The sequence below is a fragment of the Lissotriton vulgaris genome, chromosome 1_1 (assembly GCF_964263255.1).
Source record: "Lissotriton vulgaris chromosome 1_1, aLisVul1.2, whole genome shotgun sequence".
NCBI classification, from domain to species: Eukaryota; Metazoa; Chordata; class Amphibia; order Caudata; family Salamandridae; genus Lissotriton; species Lissotriton vulgaris.
The window spans coordinates 476,970,828-476,996,914 of NC_141685.1; the positions used below are offsets into that span (position 1 = coordinate 476,970,828).

Sequence of the window (26,087 nt, forward strand, 5' to 3'; positions counted from 1 at the left end):
GGGAAAATATTCAGCCTAGCCACACACAAAACAAGTGCAACAAAACAAGAAATAGGAACATTAGAAACAAATATTAAAAACCTAGAATTCTTAATAGAAGCTGAGCTGGACCTCGAAAACAAAAAAAGTGGGTAGTAGATAAGGGAATCCAAGAAGAAAGGTTAACGGGTGTTTTAGAGAACAAAAGTAAGAGAAAGATAGGAAGCAAGCAAACTAGCCAATTATGAGTATGGAGAGGGATGTAGCAAGCTCCTAGCGTGGAAAACAAAGGCTAACGCTTGCAGAAATAAGATACTTAAAATTCTACCGCAAGATGCTTCAAGCCCAAGCTCAGAAGAACATGTAATAAGGAAAGAATTTGCTGATTTCTTCTCATCTCTGTACATGGAAGATATATCTCCCTCAAGTGAGTACCTTAATAAGTACTTGGCAAACCTGGAATTTCCGGAAACAACAAGTCTGGAAAAAGACAAGTTGAACGCCCCGATTACTAAAGAGGAAGTAATAGAAGCTTTGAAAGGCTCCAAGAGGGAAAGCTGCGGGGCCAGATGCTCTTCCCAATGAATTATACATCAAATTAAGTGACGTTCTGGCTATACCACTCACAAACCTGTTAAATAAAATCTATATAGAGAAGAAGAAACTGCCGGACTCTTGGAATGAAGCAGTGATCAGCATCTTGTTAAAACCCGGCAGGAACCCTGTAAAATGTGAATCCTACCGCCCTATAAGCCTACTTAATTGTGACTACAAGATCTTCACGTTAATTCTAGCAAAAAGGTTAGGGAAAATTGCCAGAAATCTGATCAAAGAAGACCAGAAAGGTTTTATAAAGGGCAGGCATCTGCAAGATCTAACTCAAGAATTTATCAGGTCAATAGACATAGCGACAGCCGAAAAAATTCCACTGACCATAATCACCTTAGACGCGGCTAAAGCGTTCGATAGAGTGAACTGGGGATTTTTGAACGACATTAAAAAAAATATCATCTGGGAGAAAACTTTCAACGAACAATTAAAGAACTTTATCATATACCTAGAGCCAAGATCCTAGTAAACGGGAACTTAACAGAGAATATATCAATACACAGAGGGACCCGTCAGGGATGCCCCTTATTCCCACTATTATTCAAATTATACATCGAACCACTAGCAAACAAGCTTAGAGCCCACACCGAAATAAACCTGTTTACTTACCGCGGATGGGAAAAAAAATAGCCTTGTATGCAGATGACCTGATGATTTTTACCAACAACTATGCAGGTTCCATCTATGCAATCGAAGAAACCCTAAAAGACTTTGGGAAGGTCTCAGGATATCAAACAAACCGAGACAAAAGAGATCATGAGTTGGAATACCCAAGTAAATAGCAATTTCACCAGAGAAAAAAATCAAATACTTAGGAATAGAGCTGGTTAAAACCTAGATAAGATAACCAAGACAAATTTAGATAGTGTAACAGCGGAGGTGAGAAAGCTATTAAAAACATGGGGAGGACTCCCTTGACATTCCTTGGTAGATTTAATCTAATTAAAATGTCTATTTTACCCAAATTTACATTCCTGTTTAGTGCATTACCCGTAGAATTTAAGAAGGAAACCCTGAAGAAAATACAAGGAGAGTTAACGAGTTTTATTTGGGCTTCCAAAAGTACACGAATAGCATGGGCATTACTGCGAAGACGTAAGGCAGAAGGTGGAATTCCAAGTCCAGACCTATTTGAATATTATAGGGCCTTTCAATTTAAACACATGAGAATTCTGCTGGGTAATTATGATCTATATCCAGTACATCTAAAAGCAATGACCAATAACACCGGTCACTTTCTATTCAAATATGGCCACCCTAAGTACTTTAAGAAAGTCAAACTAAAGACATTGAGCTCAATGGTAAAACTTTGGTATCAGATAAGGTGCACTTGGAAAATTCCCTATTAAAGTGAGTATGCACCTATATGGGACTCTCCAGGAACCCCAGAGTGCCTTAAGGACAAGCTAGCTATACCTTTGAAAACATCAGGGTTTCAAGTTTGGGGTCAGTTATTGGTGGATAACAACATTAGATTGGGAAACTCTGTCGGAAAATACAAATGCATCCCTCTCAAATTTCAAATTTTACCAGCTCACTGGGTGGGCAAAAACAATAAAAGAGAAAAACACCGGGAACAAGTCTATAGAACTAAACATGTTAACCGCATCGCTGCTGCGGTTATTTTTGCGCTGTGCGGCTGTTTTCGAATAACCGCGTTACATGACGAGCTCAGCTTGTCATCCGCACAAGTCACCCGTGGCTGATGACGAGCTGAGCTCGTCATCAGCATCGAAGGGGTTAAAGTGTGCCCCGCTGAAAAAAGAAAAAGCATTATTGTACTGGGCCCTTATAGAAGCTGGGAAAGAAAACTTTGTGATACCAGAAGCAACCTGGGGGAAAAACCTGCTGTCGCTGGATCTCCAAAACCTGTGGCAAGTATCTTTGAGCAAATGTTGGACCATTGCGAAATCTGCTACTTTAAGGAGAAACCACCGCTTCACTATCCACAGAGCTTACCAGACGCCAAAGCGATTATCTAAATTTAGCGGACCAAATATGAAAGTATGTTCCAAATGTGGCATGGCAGGAGCGGATGATGTGCATATGTTCTGGCAGTGCCCCCAGATTGATGGTTTCTGGCAAGAAGTGAGTAAAATTATAGATGCCGTACTGAGAAGACCAATAACTGCAAGTATGGATCATGTTATCTTCGGGGTTAGCAGGCCTGAGGGGTTAAATCTCTTAACATCCAAAGAAGAGAACCTTTTATTTATGTTGATTTTACTAGCTCGTAGGGAACTTTGTATTAAGTGGATAAAACCGGTTCCCCCCACACATTTGGAATGGGTGGCTTCTATAAACAGAATAAACAAATGGGATAGAAAAGGAAAACCTATCAGGAAGCTTAACTACTGGGAGATTTGGGAAGAATCGCAGTTTGTAAATTAATCAATCACAAACAGCAAAGTCATGCTACTGGCCTATATATTCCAATGATTATGCAATGGCAATAAAAAACACAAACATGCTTGTGTGAGTGGCCAGGATGGCTAGCTCCCCCAGTTAGAGATTAAAAGTGTAAAGGACATAAGAGGACCTCACTCTGAAAACACGAAAAGTGAACACCTTCAAATCCATGGGCCTTGACGGAACAGAAAACAGAGAAGAGGGTCCCTGATAACTCCAAGTACACCCTATTGCAAAATGAGGATTTATAAAAATAAATAAATAAACATTTTCCGAGTTTGTGGTTATTATAGGAGTGTAAATTTTATTATTCTACCTATTATGCTAACTCCTTTGATCCCTTAGGACCTAAGGAACCGATTACGAAGATTGGTAAGTCAATGGTATAGGTCCAAAATGAAATTTATAAACTACTGATTAGAGTATGTGCCCAGGTTACCTGATTAAATCTCATCATATGTTGTTTATGGGCCCAGGTGAGTATGGTAATCTGAGTCGGGTGACCTGCGTGCTCTACCACCCTCACTAACACATACAGATATCTCCTAGCTTGAGATCTACACAATGCATGCAATACTTTACACTAGAAACAGGTAAAGTAGCACGAAATACACAGTGGTCACCAGGTGTAGACCAAACAATGCTAAAATAGTGGTATGCAAACCACAACTCGAGTCAAGATTATACCTAGAAGACGTCGAAGTGCCGGGGACTTAAGGAACCACCCGAGGTAAGTAACCAGGAGCCCCATGGAGGCCGCGTGCAGAGTGGAACACGATCGCAGGTTCAATGCAAGTCAATGGGTAAGTTGCTGTTGCAATTTTAAAGAAGGACCCTTCCCAGTGGACCCTGAAGAAACCCCATGGAAGACAGAAGGTTGGAGAGCCGCCCCACCCATGGATATCTTAGGAACCAGGATACCTACATCATTGAAGACCGGTGCATAAGTATGAAAGGGAGTCGGAAACCGCCAAACTCAATGGAGGACTTCAGGAAGATGCCGCTGTTGGAGAAGGTGAATGTGTCCGGTGGAACCCAAAGGTGGATTCAAGTTGAGAAGCGCATGAAAGCAGAGGGGACAAAGACTATGCCGGCAGAAAGCAAAGGAGACCCTAAGGAGGACCCATAGGCCAGTGGCACTGGAGTCCCAAGAGGACCTCGAGCAGTTCATCAAAGATGCAGGGCCACGGTGCAAGTGAGGAGGTGAGGACGAAGATCTTGGTCACAGGAGCTGCTTGAGGTGGGGGCTACTTCGAGAACGAAGATTTTGATAGAAGGAAGCCAACAAGCAACTGCAACTGCAAGTCGACGCGTTGCACAGGGGTTTGGTTCCTGCAGCTCTGACGAGGGATGCTGGCCTCAAACGTGGTGAGAGGACAGGGCAGGCCTCGAGGGATGCGAAGAACCACCACCTGTGTTGCTGAGCCTTTCGGAGTTCATGGGAGCCCCGGATCAGCAGACCGGTCAGCTGAGTTGAACGCTTGCAGATGCAGGGAAGTGCCTCCTTCACTTCAAGAGACATTCCTTTACGTATCTTGGATGCCCATAGGCTTTGGAAGGTTCCTGTATGAAGCACAGGCATGGATGCTGCAGCAGACTAGCAGGGCGACGAAATCAGGAGTGTTCCCTGATGCAGGCTTGATGCCCAGAACGAAGTCCAGAGTGCCCAGACAGTCAAAGAAGTGGTGTCTTGAAATTAATCTTGTCCCACGGCTAATCTAGGGACCCATCCTCAGGTAAGCCCTTAAGTACCCTAAGGAAAGGGTTGGGGCGATTCAGGGTTCCCTCTCAGGGGAGGGGATGGACAGTGGGGGATGGGGGGATTGAGGGGGGGTGGAGGGGAGGGGGGTGGGGATAGTGGGCGGGGGGGTGAGAAATACTCCTATGCACTTGGTCTAGTTTCGCGCCAGAACAGAAGTCCAACTGCTCCCTGAGCTGGTTTGAACTAGACTATGCAAGAAAGGCACTAAATGTGCCCTTCAAGCAAACTGAATGGCGCTGGTAAGCGTTCCCATCCATTCCCAATACACTAAACCCTGTCTGGGAGGTGGGCAGGCCTCCCTTTGACAGGATACCTTTTGTTCTGCCTTCCTCTTCTTGAGCTTGGCTTAGTAGCAGAAGGGCAGAATCATGTCTCCGGTCGGCAGCAGCTATGTTGTGCTGTCCAGGTCTAAAAGACTGGTACCGGAAGCACTGCAGGCTTCCTGGAGGAGCTTTACAGTGCATTAAATCATAGCTCCCACACCGTTTACAGTGTGGGGGTATGATTCCAACAGGTTTGATACCAAACATGATAGGGTTTGTTACATCTAGTTTAGAGATGCTCATCACGTAATGACGCAAGGCCACTATGTATTGTAATGGCTGCTACACTCACAGCCCGGGAGAATGGACACCGAAGGCTGAAGGGGTGTCCTGCATATGCAGGAGCACCCTCACACTGAGAACTGAGCACCCTGCCTTCAGGATTGAAAGGCCTGCTTTAGGGGTGATCTATAGGTTTTAAGTGCAGTGACCTTCAAAATAGAGAAACCTATGTCTTTCATAAGTGGTGCTAGCATCAACTGACACAGGCTGCTATGGCAGGCCTGTAGTTACAGTTTGAGTGGTCCTTCATGGGTGGCATAGTACATGCTTCAGCCCATGGGGGACTCCTGATGTACCTAAGCCCTGGTTACCTCAGTACCATATACTAAGGAATGATAAGGGTTCACCAGTGTCCAATCTGGAATGTACCCAAGTACTTACCAAACCAATTTAGGGGAGAAAACACAGTGACTGGGGTGCTGATTAGCAAGATCCCATTCAGACTAGTCAGAAACAGCATAGCACCAGGCAAAAAGTGGGGATAACCATAAAAGAAGATCCTACTGTCCCACAATAAAGTATTAGTTAGGCAATACAAAACGCTTCCCTCGGCGCAGATTATTTATTTTATGTGTTTAAGTGACCTAATGGTCCAAAGTTCAATAACCACAGCATTAGGCTCAATGTCTAAAGAACACTGGTAGATTATTTCTCCATTGCAACAAAAGAAAAACATTTAAAAACTGCAAAAACAGTAAACATTAAATTATATATATATATATATGTGTAAACACAATTACTTTAGCTAAAGGCAAATCACACTTTTTCGGAGTCCTTCTGGGGAAGTGAGGTAGTTTAAAGACGCTGTCCTTCTCTTTAGATACATTTTCTGTGCTGCTCCTTCTCCACAAGGGATGTCTTGGCACAGTTTTAAGTGGAGAATTTGTAGGAAACCTGTATTAACGAAAAGTAAAGAGGGTATTAAATTTAATTTATTGGTGTGAGGAGAATCCTTGACAGTGCTTGACGTTTATGTATATAGTTTCCTTTATTCAAATTAAAAAAATTAAAACATGAATATAAATATTTGGCAGGAGACCACATGGTGAGAAGAGGATTATTTTACAGGACACATTCAGTAGCTAATAAAGTTGCTTATGTAACAATTGATATCTAACAAGATCAGTTTATTTATTAAGAATTGACTAACTTCAGGCAACTGCAATACGAGAGAGGGAACAATGTGCGATACCAAGCAACACTGCAAAAGAAAGATTGTCATTCACCCACTTTCATGTGAATGGAAGCAAATCCACCTCACCAAAAAATACCTAATTCTTTAAATTTCCACTTTCATTACAAGTAAAGTACTGCATAGTTACGATTGGAATCTAAGATGCATCTCTTATGTGAAGTGTACAGCAAGATTTCCAACCAGTAGATTAAAGTAGGGTACTGGGGATAGATAACAGGGATTGGAAATCAGTGGGAGGGTGTTATTAATGGGTAATCTTTGCTACAAAGAGAAGAATGCACTTATCACTTAACACCAAAGAGAGAAGGGATGAGGTTTCCCATTCCTCTTAGACTCCCAATAAGTGCTGACAAAGCTAAAGTGGCTGGCTTACAACTGAAGAGGCTTGGATGGTTCCAGCCATAAAGTCAATCATCCATCAGTCCTTGCATTCACATAGCCATGAACATAGCCACGCATCTTCACAGCCAAGCATCTATTCTTCCGCCCAAGGACTTTTCCTTGCCTTCATCTACTCACACATCCACAACACCACACAAACCAATCAATGAAGAGGTTCTTTAAATTATCAGCCATATTCAGCAGGTTTGCTGCCATTTTGAGAGCATGAGCATTTGGGGGAGGGAGTGCTCGTGAGAATGTTGCTGGCAGTATGTTTGCTAGTCTGTGTGGGGTGCTAGAGTGCTGATGGAACGAGACTGCTTGTATAGCAGGGCAGTGAGAATGCGGTCTGAATTGTCAGAACTGCAATTTTGTGAGGGGAGTGTGCTGTCTATCGAGTGCTGCTCTTAGTCCGTGAGGGATGCTACCGAGTTTTTGGTGGTGTACGACTACTACTACATGGAGTGCCATGTGTAGTCCAACACTGCTAATCAGTACGAGATAAAAGAATTCTCCAGCAGTGTGTCATTGACACTCCCTGTAATGGATGCAAGAGTGCTCCCGGTACAGCGAGACTCCTAGTTTGTTAAGGGAGGGCTTTTGGCAAGGTTTCACTTTTTCACAATTAGGGTTTTACAGCTCATCAGGTGATTCCTAATATTTTCTTGCTTGCTGTTTGCCTACCATAACTTTGCAGCCCTTTCCTTGTTTATCATTTCCTCATCATTCTGTGGGCGGGCCATTTTTTACTGTTTCATCACCAGCTCCTCATTTGTACATTCACTTCATGATCTTCACCCTACTGTTTATTAATGTAATTGTTACTTTCCTCGTTTTACTTTTTTGCTTGGATTGCGACCACCAGAATAAGAGCTTTCAGACGCATTAGTGACAGAGGATCTTTAGCGCTTCACAGATACTGGTCGTCTTGAGTAAATCTGATTGGGTACAATTTGTGATAGTCCACTAAAAAATAGCTTATTTTTCTCTACTGTGCACAGAAGTTTAAGAAACTGGGTTATTAGTTGTGAAGGATGCGACTCTTTCAAAAGTAAGTCTATAATTGACTTTTTAATGGGAACCAAGTATCCCATTGTAGCACTTCACTCTTAGAGTAGCGAAGCAGAGCAGTCAAAGACCAACTCGGGGAAGGCAATGTTGGCTAGTAATCCCAAATCGCTGGTACTTGACTACTCCATTCAAAATTGTCCAGTCAGTGCCTTTCCTTTTCAAAAGGAAAAGTACTTTTATTATGGATACATTAATAAAGACTATGCACTGCTTTGCAAATATGCATTATCAGGCACATGCCAATACCTTTAAGCGACACCCTCATATCACATTACACCTCTAATGGTTCTTGAACCCCTTTACCACAATACTCCACCTATACTAAAGGCAATACCACAATTTAAGTGATCTCACAGTCAAGATGTGGAACCACACACAGCAGACTTCACCTTTCATCCTTCATAGGTCAGTAAAGTTAGCACCATTAAATAAGTACTACTAACAACGTTTATTTACAGTGCCAAGAAATTGAAGTTTTTTTTTGAAGTGCTGTATGAAAAAACAAGGTATAGATGTTGATGGAAGAAAGTCAAGTCAAGTCAAGAGACTTATATAGCGCGCTACATACCCATAGGGTCTCAAGGCGCTAGAGGGAGGGTGGGGAATTACTTGTCGAATATCCAAGTTTTAAGTTGCTTTCTGAATGCTAGGTGGTTCTGAGTAAGGCGAAGGTGAGTGGGAAGTGAGTTCCAGGTTTTAGCAGCCAGGTAGGAGAAGGATCTAACTCCCATGGTGGTTTTGTTGATGCGAGGTACAGTGGCAAGGGCTTGGTTGGAGGATCGCAGCTGACGGGAGGGGGTGTAGAAGGACAATCGTGTGTTGAGGCATTCGGGCCCAAGTTCGTAAAGTGCTTTGTGTGCGTGGGTTAGGAGGCGGAAAGTAATCCTCTTATTTACGGGGAGCCAGTGGAGGTTTTTCAGGTGACCAGAGATGTGTTCTTTACGCGGGATGTCTAGTATGAGCCTGGCTGAAGCGTTCTGGATGCGTTGGAGTTTTTTCTGGAGTTTTGCGGTGGTACCGGCGTATAGTGTGTTTCCGTAGTCCAGGCGGCTCGTGACCAGTGCGTGGGTGACCGTTTTTCTAGTTTCGGTGGGGATCCAGCGAAATGTTTTTTTGAGCATGCGAAGAATGTTGAAGCAAGATGATGAAACGGCGTTGACTTGTCTGGTCATCGAGAGTGAGGAGTCCAGGATGACGCCCAGGTTCCGTGCGTGGTCCGTCGGGATGGGGGCTTTTCCAAGGGCTTCTGGCCACCAAGAGTCATCCCAGGCGGAGGGGGAGGTGCCTAAGATGAGGACTTCTGTTTTGTCTGAGTTCAGTTTCAGACGGCTGTGCTTCATCCACTCGGCTACTTCTTTCATTCCTTCGTGTAAGTTGGTTTTGGCGGCGTTAGGGTCTTTGGTGAGTGATAGGATCAGTTGAGTGTCATCCGCGTAGGAGATGATGTTGAGATTGTGTTGGCGAGCGATGGCCGCAAGGGGGCTCATGTATACGTTGAAGAGGGTGGGGCTGAGTGACGATCCTTGTGGCACGCCGCAGATGACTTCAGAGGCCTTTGATTTGAATGGTGGGAGGCGGACTTTCTGTGTTCTTCCGGTGAGGAACGAGGTGATCCATTCCAGTGCTTTTCCTTGGATTCCTACGTCTCTGAGGCGCTGTAGAAGGGTGCTGTGACAGACTGTGTCGAAGGCAGCGGAGAGGTCGAGGAGGATGAGGGCGACTGTGTCTCCATTGTCCAGTAGAGTTCGAATGTCGTCTGTTGCTGCGATGAGGGCGGTCTCAGTGCTGTGTTTGGCTCGGAAGCCGGACTGTGAGGAGTCGAGGGATTTGTTGGTTTCGAGGAAGGCGGCGAGCTGGTTGTTGACAGCTTTCTCAATGACTTTGGCCGGGAATGGAAGAAGCCAGATGGGGCGGTAGTTTTTGAGTTCGGTGGGGTCAGCTGTGGGTTTTTTCAGAAGGGCGCTGAGCTCTGCGTGTTTCCAGCTTTCCGGGAAGGCGGCGGAGTTGAGGGAGCAGTTGATGACATCTCGGAGGTGTGGTGCTATGATGGAGTCTGCTTTGTTGAAGATGTGGTGAGGGCATGGGTCAGTTGGGGATCCTGAGTGGATGGAGTTCATCAGGCGGATGGTGTCCTCAGTGGAGATTGGGTTCCAGTCGTTAAGGATGTTCAAGGGGGGTGAAGGTCCTGTAGAAGATTGGGTGGGTTGGTCTTCGGGTCGGTTGTCGAAGCTGTTGTGGATGTCTGCGATTTTGTTGTGGAAGAAGGAAGCTAGGGAGTCGCAGAGGGCTTGGGAGGGGGTGATGTTGTTGGAGTTGGCTGATGGGTTGGTAAATTCTTTGACGATGTTGAATAAATTCCTTGCTGTTGTGGGCGTGGTTATCTAGACGGTCTTTGAATGCGGCTTTCTTGGCAGACCGGATTAGTTGGTGGTGTATGCGGGTGGCGTTTTTGAAGGCGTCCCTGGTGCTGGTGTTAGGATCTTTTTTCCAGGCCTTTGAGGGAGCGACAGTGTTTCTTCGATTTCTTAAGATCATCGTTGAACCAGGATGCGTTTTTGCTGCCTAGCTTGATTTGGCGTTTTTTCAACGGTGCTAGGATGTCGGCGCTGTTGGATAGCCATTGGGTGAGGTTGATGGCTGCTTGGTCGGGGTTTGAGGAGTGGGCGGGGGGGTTTAGTAGAAGCGATGAGGAGATCCGGTCGCTGGTGATTTTGTTCCAGTTTCTTCGCAGGGTGGGTTGAGGATGGTTGTGGATTGTGGTCTTATTGTAGGTAAAGTGAACGCAGCTGTGGTCCGTCCAGTGAAGAGCTGTGGTGTGACTGAATGACATATGTTTGCTGGAGGTGAAGATAGGGTCGAGCGTGTGACCTACGATGTGGGTGGGCGTAGAGACAGGTTGTTTGAGTCCGAGGTCGGCGAGATGGTCCAAAAGGGTGGTGGCGCTGCTGTCATTGCTCTTTTCCAGGTGAAAATTGAGGTCTCCCAATAGAATGTAGTCCTCGGAGGGGAGGGCGTGTGGGGTGATAAAGTCAGTGATGTTGTCACTGAATTGAGCACGGGGTCCTGGAGGCCGGTAGAGGAGGGTGCCTCTGAGTGTGGTCTTGGGGTCGGTGTGGATCTGGAAGTGAAGGTGTTCGGCGCTAGCGAGGTTGACGTCTGAGCTGGTTGAGATGCGGATGGAGTTCTTATGGACGATAGCGATGCCTCCTCCTGTATGCTTGATGCGGTCCTTTCGGATGATCTTTTATCCTTCTGGAATGGCAATGGTGATGTCTGGGGCTGAAGAAGCATTCATCCATGTTTCTGTTAGGAAGGCGACGTCCGGTGAAATGGGGTCTAGTAGATTCCAGAGGTCGATGGCGTGCCTGTGGACCGAGCGGGTGTTGAGCAGGATGCATTTAAGGTGGTTGGTGTCAGATATCTGGTTGGTGTTAGTGGATGAGGAGTTGGTTTTGGTGCCGTCTATAGGAGAGTAGGGTCTGCAATCCTATGATCACCCAGATTTTTTGCTTTTGTTTCACTGGTTTACGACTTTCTCTGGCTGTGGGCCTGCCAATCAGACCCACAGCCTGGCTGTTCTCTCTCTAAATTACAACATGTACCCAAGGTGCATTTACCAATTGGTACTGGGCCACCTTATCAGACCCTGTAACTCAGGGCATAGGTGTACCCAGGGCCTACCAGGGGCTGAAGCATGTATTATGCCACCCCTGGCTGGCCTCCTAAATTTGACACAACTGGCTGCATGACAGCTGGGGCAAAGTCGTGTAATCACCCTTTGCTATAGATATAGTATACCTATATCTAACCCTAGAAATGGAAACACAGATTCCTATCAGTCACTCCTATGGCAAGCCTTGACAATCCTGAAGGCAGAGTGCTTGGAAGCGTGTGAAATGGTGCTCTGGCATGAGCTGAGCCCGTTTGCAGCTTGCGGAACCAAGTCCTAATAGCTGTTCCATGATAACGCATACCATATACTCTTAAGTGCATTATAATCCTCGCGGTTAAATGCTATCTTTGGTATTGCTTTATCAAAACATGTCGAGTAAGGTGTCATACGAATTGGAATACTAACCCCTCGCCAATTCTGGCGACGGGGTTAGCATTCCACCCTTCTAGAGGGACATGACATGTATGTAACTGGGAACCCCGGTTAAAGTTAAACGAAGCCTCAGCTCCACAAAATGGATGCTGCCACCACAGACACGAGTCTGACCTCCTGCTGCTGGGAGTCCTTCCAGCGAGGAGAGCTTGGACAAAGGGTTTCCTGTCCGGGGCGGTGCTAGCACCATCCCAGACAGGGTTTTGTATATCCTGGGTAGGCAGGGCTTTACAGGAAGGTGACTGCTGAGTGGCACCCCGGTGCTCACTACGCATAGGCCGGTCAGAACCAGTTCCAGGGGCACACCAGCCCCTGGCCTGGGGAAAGTCCGGCATGGGAGAGGGGTGTAACCACCCCCCTCCTAGTCCCACCCATAGGCAGGACCTAGTCACCGGGTCAGCCCCTTTTCTTAGTATAAAGACAGGAGCGGGCCCCCTGTTCAAATTAGATCATCTTTGGAATCAAGACACGACTTTCTGCGAAAGGACATCAAGATTTCTTCTTCAAGATTCTCCCTTGTGACTAAGGAGTAGTCACCCTGCATTCGCAGGCACCATCTTAAGAACACTGCGGTCTGCTGCAAGTCCTTCCTCAGGAATCCGACGACACAGTTCGACGAGACCCGGCTTCCCTGGCACCTCTGACCTCTACTCACCTCTACAGCCAAGCTGAGAACCGTGAGTGCGACGAGACCTCGAGGGACCGACGATCGCCAAGACTGCACGACTTCTTTACAGCAAGCCCACCGAGTGTTCCACTGGTGAGTGCTTTGGGGTCCGAGAAGCCCCGACCCTGAGCAGCTCCAGCACCGAAGATCAGCCCCCCAGCATCTCCACGATCTGCGTGGGGCCCTTCTGCTTTTTGCTGCTCACCGCGCTGTTTGGCTACTAGCCGGCTGGCTTGTGGCCTTCTTCACGACGCCCGACGACATCACTGCTGCTGGTCTTGTTGCTCCAGACTGGCCCTTGCTTCCTTCCAAAAGAGAAGCACCCCGGACCCTCCTGGTCCACTCCAGACGCCATTTTAGGTCCACCGCGTGGGCTTGAATTTGCCAAGGCTTTGTTGCCCAATCCTGGGTCCAGCGACGCCGACAACTTCATCCATCGTGGGACAGCTCGCTCCTCCATCCTGGTCGCCGACAACGCCTCCTGGTCCGTGAGATCTGCAGAGCACAGCGTCACCCACTCACCTAGCCGAGGTGACTACCATCCGGTGCCCTCCTGGTGCCACCCGACTACTGGCTAGTAGTCTCGAACTTGGTCCCCTCTGCTTTCAGGTATCGTCCATCTTCAAGATCCAGGCTTGGATCACTTCGAACTCTCTTCACTGGTCGCCTGCCAGCATCTTTCTTCCAGGCTCCTGGTCCGTCTACGAGGATTCCCGACGTCTTTTGAGACATATGCAGCTGCAGCCCCTGGGCTAGGTAACTTCGGCATTTCGGTGCCCCAGCATAGCCTCACTATCCAAGGGTCAGAATCCACTTTCGTTTTCCTCCTACCAGGTCGGGTTCGCCCGAGAACACTAACTTTGTCTTTACTATCTACCATAGACTTTGTCCCGCATCCCGCGAGAGAGTGCACACTCTGCACCCGAGTCCCCTAGGCCTCCTAGAAGTAATCTGAAGATTCTATAGTCAAGACCTAGCGATTCCAAAGCCTATTAGTACTGTACTTACATGCTAGTAATTTCGCATTCCACTTTGAGTATATGGTTTTCTGTGCCCCTCGGGCATTTGTATATACTGTGCTAACTAAAGTATTTTCGTAAGAGTTTTGTTTTGTGCTTAGTACCCTGTCCTCATAAAGAGTACAGGGCTGTTGTGATTTTAATAAATACACTGTTTATTTTCATAACACTTGTGTGGTGGCCTTTCACTTGGTGTTCAAGGGGTATATGTGTGGTATAACAGCTGGCTTAACACGCCCTCTCGAGTCTTTAGCCTTAGACTGCTCGTATCCACGCTACTAGGATAGCTGGTTTATAAGGTTGACTTACAACCAATCAATAAAGGTTGTTTGGACTGATACATAGTGATCACTAGAATAGTGAGCACTGCATATCAGGCCAACTTCTCACACCGTCGAACTTGCAGGAGTTGCAAGAGAAGGGTCCATGGGTGTGTCCAGGAGCGGCTTGGACGCAGTTGGGGGAGCGGCCGGGGTTAAGGGCTAGGAGGGTGGTGGCATCGTAAGTGATGCGAGTGGGCTGGGCATTACGGGGGCCAGGGGGTCTGGCGCTGGGCGCGGACGGGCGTAGACGGGCTTACCTTTGGCGCACATTCGGCGCGGCCGTAGCGCGTGGACGCTGCACGTGGGTACATCTGTCCATAAATGGATGGGGGGGGGGGGGGGAGCGTGGGAGGGTCAGCTTGGGAGGCGGGAGCGGGGAGGAGACACGGGGGCAGGTAAACACAAACAACAGCAAAATGGCGGTGGGGTAGCACGATTCAAGCAGTACACGCGCTAAAGTTGCCAGTAATCAGGAGCACTGAGCAAATCAATAAATTAGATTATTGCGCAGGAAAAACGATATTAGGCAAATGCAAAATAAAATTCTTCACTTAAAGTAAAATGATACCAAGCGCTATACAGGAGCGCTATGCAGAGGTGATAGCAGGCGCTGTGCAGCAGCACAATCTCTGGAAGGTAGGGCTCGAGGAGGAGCGAGTGGGAGCAAATCCAGTTGAGCAGGCAACAAAAGGCACATGCTACTCCTTACAGTCAAAGAAGCAAGGAAGCTAATTTACAGGCAAAGTTACTCACATCTCTCACAATAACATCACAGGAAGAAAACAAGTGCATTTTCTTGATGCGTTGAAGATACAAAGGGACAAGACTCCATTCTCTAAGTAAATGAAAATTAGACTCTTTTTTAACGCGAACATTTCATGCTATATAAGTGGTAACCTGTAATTCCGATCTCATTTTAAATATTTTTGGAGCCTGAAGAAATTGGCTGTTAAGCTGTATAAAACCACATTGTATACAAAAAGGGCATTAGCCTGCTGTAATCATTGTGTGGTCTAGCTGTAACTTGCATGTTGCATGGTTAAAATATAATTATTTGCACTGTCTTGTTAATAAGGACTGGTCCGTCCTTTGTCATATTGTGTTATTTGTAAGTATTTTTGTTTTTGCTGACTTCGTAGCATGTTTAATGTGATGTCACTAGGTTTGCGTTGAATTGTATTACCTAGTGTTTTTCTCCAATAACCTGAATTAAATGCCGATTACACTTTTATTTAAAATAAATGAAATCATAAAAAGGTGAAAAAGAAGAACCATAACCACTTAAGACTTGAAGGTGGTTATTGATGAATGTACAGATTACTAAAGCACGTCCAAACCACTAGTTTTCTAGTATTTTTCTAAAAGTGGCATTTTCAGATTGTGACTTAAAATCCAACTTACCATTAAAGAGGATTTAAAACTACAATTACATTTGCATTTAAACTGCATACTTTTATCTGCTCCTAATCCAAAGTTAGCACAGTGAAAAACGACTAGGTTTTTTCACTGCTAGGACATGTAAAACGTGAACCCTCATGTTCTACTTTTTAAATACAATGCAGCCTTCCCATATGAGACTTCGGGGCAGATCTTAGAGGCTACATGTAATAAAAGGAAGGTTTAGAGTTGGCAACGCGTCTATTTTGCCAGATCGGAATGGCAGTTTAAAACTGCACTACAGGCTGCAGTGGCAAACCCGAGACATCTTAATTGGCTACTTCAGTGGGTGGCACAATGAATGCTGAAGGTACACTGGTAGCATTTAAATTACAAGACCTAGCTACATGTAGGACTATTTACAAGTATATTAAATGTAAATGTTAATATGTTTGAAGGAGTTTACAAGCATGTTGCTATTTTAACATCTTCACAAATCACAAAATTAATTCAATTCTTAAACCAATTGTTATGCCTTTTAATCATCTCTGCTGCATACCTGAACAAATGATTGTCATCGTCCAGATTTTCAGTTCCCCATCTACCTTTCAGATCTTCAATGACATGATTCTTTAGGAACTTTCTCAATAGTTGCAGAGTTTGTTGCCTTGTGACCTCTGGACCAAAGTTGCTGTTATTCCGCAACAGTTCATGGAGCCAATCCACAGCATCAGTTGCAGTAAAGCAATTGCCGTAGCTTTTGAAATGTTGTCTATGTTTCTTAACTGGCATTCCTGCACGGAAATACTTAGTAACTTCATTCCACTATAAAAAAAGAAAACAGAAAATAGTATAAATTATAAATTAGTTAGATAGCATATTTTGCGCACATAAGTTTACATTTTTTAAACTGTCCATGCTTCTATTTGGTAGACCAAAGAGTACACAATATTTTGTCACATCCAAAAAATTACTTACACCCAATAATGCTCTTTCTGGGGAAGATGGTACTCACAAGAAACATCCATGCACATCAACTGCCTCAAACTATTGGCAGGTCGGCCAAGGATATTGATGGGTCTTTCTCAAAATGGACAACGCAGCGGCGTTGCATTACATAAATTACTTCGAAGGGTATCTGCTACAGGAACCTTTTGGATCTCCGGAGCAGGGTTGCATTACATAAATCACTTCGAAGGGTATCTGCTACAGGAACCTTTTGGATCTCTGCCGCAGCATCTTGGACTACTGCCTAGACAATCTAGTCTCAGAAAGAGCAGAGCATCCCCAAGGGGTTGCCAAAACAGGTGGCAGACTTGCAGTCCTGGCACCTTCAGGACACGAGCCTCTAGCGTTTGCACTCCTCAGAGTTTCAATCTCTCCACAACAGCTGGCGCCCGTTCTCGGTCTACCTCTTTACGTGCCGCTTTGATCATCAACTAACAAGCTATTACAGTTGGTGTCCAGACCCACAGGCAATGGCCCTTGATGCCTTCCTCCAGGACTGGGGATCCAAACAGGGCTTGAGGAGATTTCCGAATCTCCTCAAGGACCTGGAGGGGAATGTCCATCATCTAGTCCTCCAGGGGCCTTTGTTGCTCATGGCCTGGAGGATTGCAGGGAACGTTGAAAATTCCAGGGCCTTTCACGACAAGTTGCATCCCTACTCTCCAGACTTTCTACCTTCCCCTGCTCAAGCTCAATTCAGCAGCAGGAGCGTAGAACAGTGTCTGTGGTCGGCAGCAGCACTAGCTTGCTGTCAGGCGCTGAAAGGCTGTAACCGGGAGTACAGGGGGCTCCTCCAAGAAGCCCCCTAGTACATGGGACCATATCTCCAATACCGGAAGACACCAAACATGAACAGGTTCGGCCCAGCCATTATATAGACATCACAATGGCTGATGTCTACTATAGATTTTGAAAGGGCTGACCGCACTTACAAAGCCTTGAGAATCGACTCCGGGATTTGTAGGAGTGTAATGCTCATGCAGGGGCACCCTCACACGGGCGATGCAACAGTTGTGCTGCATGCAGGAAAAAGGATGTGTTGAATCCGGTCTCTAGGGGGAAGTGATGCGTCAACTCTAAGACTATTGTGGTCCGTGGGCAATGCGTTGGGAAAACTTGTTGCACAGATGCGATGTGTGGAAATCCGGGATGCGTCGGCGAAAGATGCAGCGGCATGCAGCGGTTTCTACAAACACAATCCCTCAATTCTTGCAGCCGCGATAGGCGCTGCCTTGGTTTCGGCAATGGCGCGTCGATGCATGGAGATTCTTCTCGCACAGCAGTGCTGCATCGGAAAAACGGCCCGTCACTCCAAAACCAGACAGTCAATACACAATCAGGCAGAGGCACACAAAATGGGTTAAACAAGGAAAGGCCTACTTTCTAGAAGTGTGTAAGAAGGTGAGCAACCCAATATACCCTTGCGGGCTCGGGCAGAGTTTGTTATAATAGAAAATGGCCAGCAAGGGGTTTTGTTTGTTCTGTAAATTATCAGCACTGTTAGGAATGGTTTAAGAACAATCAAAGTACCTAAACGTGAGATTAATCAGTAGCTGTTCTATTTAATTCAAAAGAAAGAAGTTCCTAGAGAAAGGAACACAAGATGTTACCACACTAACATCATATGTACAATGAATGATTAATGAAACATGAAACCAGGATTTTTGTTTGTCTGAAAATTATTTTTTAAGTTCAAGGCAAAAGATATAAATTTCTGTACAAAAAAGTGAACATTCACATAGGGCAGGGTACATACATAAATATAACATGGATATTCAAGGTGTTGGTTGCTTTTCCTTTGACATATCCAAAAATTGAGTCCAGACTGCTGAGTCACAGTAATTAATTGATTTCAACTAAAAATCAGAAGAAAATCAAAAGATGACATGACAAAATATGCAGAATTGGACTAAACAAGTCGACGTTTTGGTCTTTTTTCGAATTTTCTTAAGACCATCATCAGGACAAAATAGTGGTATATACAATTGATGACCCTCTGTAAAGAAAACAACAATGTATTATAATATGTACAATTATATTTGAGTACCTGGTTTAACAACTCTTTGCATAGAGTTACTATTTATGATACAAGTCTAAACAGATTTACATTTTAATGTTCGCATCTCAAATAACAAAATTATTTAAAACAGTCGGTGTGGCGACTGGGGCAATTTAGATTAGGAAAAACAATGAGTCAGCAGGATCCCAGTCAAACAGTATCTATGGTGTTTCCTGATTGCAGATCAACTAATGGTAGCGAACACTCACTTTTTGAATCAAAAGCACGTCAGTTTGGAATTCTTGACGGCACCAGCACCTTCAATTATGGCGTGGAAGTCGGACAAAGAAATAAATCAATTGTGCGTAGGATACACTGTAAGAAATGAAAGTGGTTTGTAACTATCATCCCACTACAATGCGAAGCGTGACTATTGGCGTACATTTAAGGTCAGCGTGGGTTACAAGAATTTACCTCGTAGTGAATATAGTGATGTAGTAGACAGATTCTGGCGGTTAATCCAATTTATGTCGCTTTTCAAATCGCTCGAAATTGTCTAAATGAAAAAGCAATGCACGGGTATTTTAATGAGGGGGTATCATTAAATGACTCTAATTTTGGGCTATTGCGTTTTGTTAGTTATATCACTGGAACAATGTTAAACGAAACATTTTGCAGTTTTCAGACAATTAAAAACAAAGCGTGTTCGCCTCGAAGAAAAGCATTTGATATGACTAATGATGTCCTAATGGTTAGTTGCATCGATGCCAGACACATTACACTGGTGGTGTTAAAAACTAGTTTTAGCCAAATAGATTAAGCAAACACCAGAGGTTACGTTATGGGCAATAGGTTTAAAACCAAGTGTTTAAACAAAAAGGCAGGCGAAGACAGTGCATCGACAGCAAAGTATTTAAACAGAAGTTTATAGGCGAAATAAGTTAAAAACAGGAGGCTACCGAGTTGACAAGCATTCGCGGTAGTTGTGCATCAAATTTACTTACTTGGAGTCATTGGCCACGGAACGTCAAATCAGTCCGATCAAGGTTTGCAACAGTGTTACAATTTCACTGTGTTTATATACCGCTACTCGGCAAACAACGAGTCGCGTAATCTCGCGATGCTATGTGGTACCGCTACTCGGCAAACAACGAGTCGCGTAATCTCGCGATGCTATGTGGTAGCACATAGCATCGTGAGATTACGCGACTCGTTGTTTGCCGAGTAGCGGTATATAAACACAGTGAAATTGTAACACTGTTGCAAACCTTGATCGGACTGATTTGACGTTCCGTGGACAATGACTCCAAGTAAGTAAATTTGATGCACAACTACCGCGAATGCTTGTCAACTCGGTAGCCTCCTGTTTTTAACTTATTTCGCCTATAAACTTCCGTTTAAATACTTTGCTGTCGATGCACTGTCTTCGCCTGCCTTTTTGTTTAAACACTTGGTTTTAAACCTATTGCCCATAACGTAACCTCTGGTGTTTGCTTAATCTATTTGGCTAAAACTAGTTTTTAACACCACCAGTGTAATGTGTCTGGCATCGATGCAACTAACCATTAGGACATCATTAGTCATATCAAATGCTTTTCTTCGAGGCGAACACGCTTTGTTTTTAACTGTCTGAAAACTGCAAAATGTTTCGTTTAACATTGTTCCAGTGATATAACTAAGAAAACGCAATAGCCCAAAATTAGAGTCATTTAATAATACCCCCTCATTAAAATACCTGTGCATTGCTTTTTCATTTAGACAATTTCGAGCGATTTGAAAAGCGACATAAATTGGATTAACCGCCAGAATCTGTCTACTACATCACTATATTCACTACGAGGTAAATTCTTGTAACCCACGCTGACCTTAAAAGTACGCCAATAGTCACGCTTCGCATTGTAGTGGGATGATAGTTACAAACCACTTTCATTTCTTACAGTGTATCCTACGCACAATTGATTTATTTCTTTGTCCGACTTCCACGCCATAATTGAAGGTGCTGGTGCCGTCAAGAATTCCAAACTGACGTGCTATGATTCAAAAAGTGAGTGTACGCTACCATTAGTTGATCTGCAATCAGGAAACACCATAGATACTGTTTGACTGGGATCCTGCTGACTCATTGTTTTTCCTAAACTAAATTGCCCCAGTCGCCACACCGACTGTTTTAAATAATTTTGTTATTTGAGATGCGAACATTAAAATGTAAATATGTTTAGACTTGTATCATAAATAGTAACTCTATGCAAAGAGTTGTTAAACCAGGTACTCAAATATAAATGTACATATTATAATACATTGTTGTTTTCTTTACAGAGGGTCATCAATTGTATATACCACTATTTTGTCCTGATGATGGTCTTAAGAAAATTCGAAAAAAGACCGAAACGTCGACTTGTTTAGTCCAATTCTGCATATTTTGTCTCATGTCATCTTTTGATTTTCTTCTGATTTTCAGTTGAAATCAATTAATTACTGTGACTCAGCAGTCTGGACTCCATTTTTGGATATGTCAAAGGAAAAGCAACCAACACCTTGAATATCCATATTATATCTATGTATGTACCCTACCATATGTGAATGTTCACTTTTTTGTACAGAAATTTATATCTTTTGCCTTGAACTTAAATAATAATTTTCAGACAAACAAAAATCCTGGTTTCATGTTTCATTAATCATTCATTGTACATATGATGTTAGTGTGGTAACATCTTGTGTTCCTTTCTCTAGGAACTTCTTTCTTTTGAATTAAATAGAACAGCTACTGATTAATCTCAGGTTTAGGTACTTTGATTGTTCTTAAACAAGTCCTAACAGTGCTGATAATTTACAGAACAAACAAAACCCCTTGCTGGCCATTTTCTACTTTCTAGAAGTGGCATTTTTCAAAACACACAATTTAAAAACCAATTTTACTAAAAGATGTGATATTAAATTCTAAGTTCGGAGAGTCTAATCTTTATTTCTCCATCTTGTCCCAATGGGAAGTTATACTTGTAAGATGTTACAAAAGTATTTCCCATTATATCCTATGGGGCAGATAGCATTTCAATAGTGAAAAACGAAATTGGTGGTATTTAACCATCAGGACATGTCACACACTAGTACATGTCCTACCTTTCAAATACACTGCACCTTGCCGAGGGGGGTACTTTAAGCCTACCATAGGGGTACCTTACGTGTAAGAAAAGGGAATGTGAGGGCCTGGCAAGGGGGTGCACTTGCCAGGTCGATATGGCAGTTAAACTGCGCACAGACACTGCAGCGGCAGGTTGGAGATACCTTTTCAGGGCAACTCATGTGGGTGGCACAAGCTGCAGGCTCCCTAGTAGTATTTGATTTACAGACCCTGGAACACTTAGTAAATCAAAAATGCCAATCAGGGAGAATCAATTGTAATCACAATTTACAAAGGGAGCACTTCCACGTTGACACTGATCAGCAGTGGCAGAGTGCCCAAAGCATCTAAGACAGCAAACATGAAATCCACCACATCATTAAAAATACAGGAGGTAGAGGCAAAAAGTCAGGGGAAACCACGCAAAGTCTAACAGGTGTCCTCTCCAGCTGAAAGTTGGGGAGAACTATCCACCCTCTTGGGAGTTCTCATCACTAAGGCAGAAGAATCTGGACAGACCATCAGCATTGCCGTGTTCTGTACCAGGGCTTTGTTCCACCATAAAGTCTATTCCCTGCAGTGAGATGGGTCACCAAAACAGTTGGATTCTCACCACTCATTTGGATCAACCATCCATAGGGACTGGGGTCTGGCTGAACCTTGTAGTGAGTCCCAAACAAGTAGGGTCTTAACTTCCTCAGTGCCCAGACCACAGCGAAAGCTTCTCTGTCAATTGCACACCCACCTCTGTTCCCTGGGAAGCAGCCTTTTTACTAATGGAAGCTACAGGTTGGTCCAAGCCCTCGTGGTTCAATTGTGAGAGTACTGCTCCCACACCATGCTCTGAAGCATTTGTCTGCACCACAACTTCTTGGGAGAAGTGGTTTGCCTAAAGTACGGACGCCGTGCACATGGCAGATTTCAGGGCATCAAAAGCGGTCTGACAAGCATCGGTCCAGGTCACTTTTCTCGTCTGCATCCTTGAAGTCAGCTCTGTCAAGGGGGCAACAATGGTGCCATAGCCCTTGACAAACCATCCGTGGTACCCGATAAGTCATAAAAAGGGTCTCACCTCTGTCTGGGTCTTGGGGGGCTCTCAGACCTTCCATAGGCTCTTTAGCCAATGAGTACCAAATCTTAATGTAGAGGACTATCAACCTCGACAGAGTTCCTTCCTGCAGAGTCTTCCCCTCCTTTGCCCCAGACAACCTGCAAATAGCAGATTGTCCCCCAGATAATGGATCTTGATCCAATCAATAAAAAAAGCTGACCACTATTTTTGGGTGGATGCCATTTCTCCTCTTTAAAGAGGTAAAAATGGGCAAAGGACGTCAGAAAAGTGATGGCTGGCCCAACGTGAAAAGTAGTAGCCAACACTCAAAACGTGAAGCCATTGAATCTACATTTAACAGTGTTTATTACCGATTCTGCACAACATGATATAGTAACACAAAGGTACACCGGGGTACTTGAGCAGCAATATGGGGTTTTAAAAACAAACAAAAAAAATGTGAAAAGGTTTGAAACCCATCAGATATGCACTAAGCCCTTAGGTTATTGCATACAAGATGTAAAACTATAAAAGCTAAACATCTCTGGGATTGAATAGTTACTATGGAAAGCCATCACATAAGGTTAGCCTCTGATCTTCTAATGAAATTGAATCTGTACATGCATGAGTCACAGCTACTCATCAGATGTTCTCAGATCAACACTGATAGCTTTCTTTAACCACCTAAGGAAGACATTGCTTAGTCTCACTCTAAGGCAGTGCTTCTCAAACTGTGCGCCGCGGCACCCCGGTGCGCTGTGATTAGAAGCCAGGGGCGCGGTGCGGCCACGCACAATGAAGAAATTGGAGCCTCAGAAACGGGCAGGGTTTGAAATGCCACCTTAAAAATGTTTTGGCCGAAGAGAGCACTGCTATAGGTGCGTCTGTATGAACAATTGAACATGCGTTTAGATGGTAGTCTTCACATTACTCTGCCCACGCAGCTCAGAGCGTTTCAGTCTTGTTGTTCCTGCCCGCAGTGTTGTGCCGTGCCTCGCCTCGTGGGACCCTCTTCCAGGGAAATCGGTAAGTAAGGGCTTGTAGTGAAAAACTAATTATGACCAAGGGCTGTGACAAATCTCACTCCGTTTAGTATTGTGCCTTGTTATGGTTGATAATTGTACTATGGGCATGAGTTTATGATACAACATGTAATCAGTTACAATCGTATGAAATAAATGTTTGCATGTACATGTACTGAAGTCTTATAGCACAACGTTCATGAATGAACCTGTGTGCCACAAATGGGGGAGGCGGTTTTTTCTTCATGAGCAAAGGTGCAGTTTGATCAGTGTTCAATAGGATGCATATTTGTCATGTGCCTGTCCAGAAGAAGCACTGTTGGAGTGTCTTATGATGAACCATGAACATAAAATCGCCATTAAACAACTATTTACTAGACTGAACACCAGCTGCAAGTAATTCGCTTACAAGTTTTTTTCCTAAGTACATTTTAGCAGTTCCATTTACAAATAAAACATTTTGCTAATGCTAATAAAAAGATGTTTCTCAAATTTTGGTCCCCCAAGCCAAATAAATCTCTTACCTGTTTTGCAACTTCCCTAACCCTCACTAGAAAAAAGGTGCCTTTTAACATTTACAAAATTGATTTTTGTGATGAAGAAGCTAAAATATAAACACATTTACAAAATGATCTTCTTGCTCGCGCGTGGCAGGTTAAAGTATGAACTGATGTATTGTGGACTGTAAGTATATTTCTTACTTTCGACTCTGCAAAGAAACTTAAATGAAGAGATATGATATACTCTTTCCTATTGTCTGTTACGTCTGCTTTCGTCTTCCTCATTGTATCATTTCTCACTTAACGAGTTTTTATCAAACCACTGTTATCTTTTTATTTTGTTACAATGATATCTTCATTGCATCCCAATTAAATTAAGGAAGACAACAGGAAGTACTCCCGAGGTTGGGCTTACATCTCACCTACCCGGCTACCAGTGAAAAAATGGTGGGGAGCCACGGCCAACTGCCAATTAGGTCAAGGGAGCCACGGGTTAAAAAAGTTTGGGAACCACTGCTCTGAGGAGTAGACTCAATTTAAAGCACATTTTTAGTTGGAGCATAGTTAATGAAATAAAGTTTGCAGGATAGGACCTTACGCCAAGATAGGTCGCTATGCTTAATAAAGACAGTATATCTTTTAGGATCCACTCAGAAGATCGTACATCTAGTGACATCACAAAGTGACATTCCAATAATTCTCAAATGATTCATGATTTAATTAAAAGCACTAAACATTACTTGTGAATGCACTTACTGTATGACAATAAAAATCAAGGTTGGCTTCAAGTTATTTAAAATTAACCTAATGGTTTATTAATGCACAATTTACAAATGACTAGTTCTCCACTTATGCATATGGAAACAATTATTTATGAAACTTGCAACAAGACCATCCATTGTGACAAATGCATGCCAATAACTGCACCCACGTCTGATATATCTCAATTAAGTATTATTTAGGTGAAAGAGTTACAGATAGTAAAACACACACAGCTGGTTGGGAAAGGAGTAACACTTGTTAAGGCTACACTACTAAGTGTACCAAAAAAAGAAGAAATAAAAAAAATCTGTTACAAAATGTTAGTCAAATAGTTTCACGGAGGCCTTGCATACTATCATTCAAGTGTCCAACACAACAAGAGAAGCATTGCATTTCGGTAATTTTACATCAAGTTTTGTCAGATTTTTCCATACCATAAAATGGAAAGGCAACCAATGAGTCAAATGGAATAATTGGAAGCTGTCGGGACGGAAACGTTCTCTGAATGGTAATGGACACATACCCCTGCCGTGAGTGTCAAACTGTCCAGATGTCATAGGCAAACAAGGATTATGCATGTTCGCCATGAAGGGAAGGTGGGGGGGGGGGGGGGGGGGGAGGTTTCACTCATCTTTAGAGGGGTGAGAATGGATAAAGAACACCAGAAAAGGGAAGGATTGCCCAAAATGGAAAGAAGTAGTACCGAATAGTTGAAATGCGAAACCCGTCTCATGGACTGCAGGCTTAAGTCATCCTTGGCTATATCAGATTGGCGGGAAGTTCTGTGCAGCACAAAAGTAGAATATCTATATAGGTGTGGCTAGGAAGGGTGCAGGGTTTGGACAGAGTATAGTTTCTAAAATATCATGTGGACCAAACACTGTATCAAGAAGTTGGAGGACAAGAATATTGTGTAGGTAAGTTTCTATGGTTAAGCAAAGTTTTGCTAACTGAACTCCAAATATATACACACCTTAACGGTGGAGTTATGAATAGTACATTTATGCTTACCTATTTGCACTTACCTTCTCCATATTTTGGTCCTCTATATTTTTTACATGATATTCTGTCTACACAATATTTTTAGCATGGATATTCTATCATACAACCACGGGTGCAATATAG

General features: G+C 43.9%; 1 protein-coding gene across 1 annotated transcript in view; it reads right to left on the bottom strand.

Moving 5' to 3' along the window:
- The window catches only part of DEPDC1 (DEP domain containing 1), a 319,914-nt gene that overhangs the window by 221,098 nt on the left and 72,729 nt on the right, over window positions 1-26,087 (bottom strand). Inside the window, exons 2-3 of the mRNA XM_086953850.1 lie at window positions 16,062-16,327; window positions 6,105-6,258 (exon numbers count right to left, since the gene is read on the bottom strand). Of these exons, the coding sequence (XP_086809976.1) occupies window positions 6,105-6,258; window positions 16,062-16,327 (420 nt within the window). The remainder of the gene's footprint in view (window positions 1-6,104; window positions 6,259-16,061; window positions 16,328-26,087) is intronic.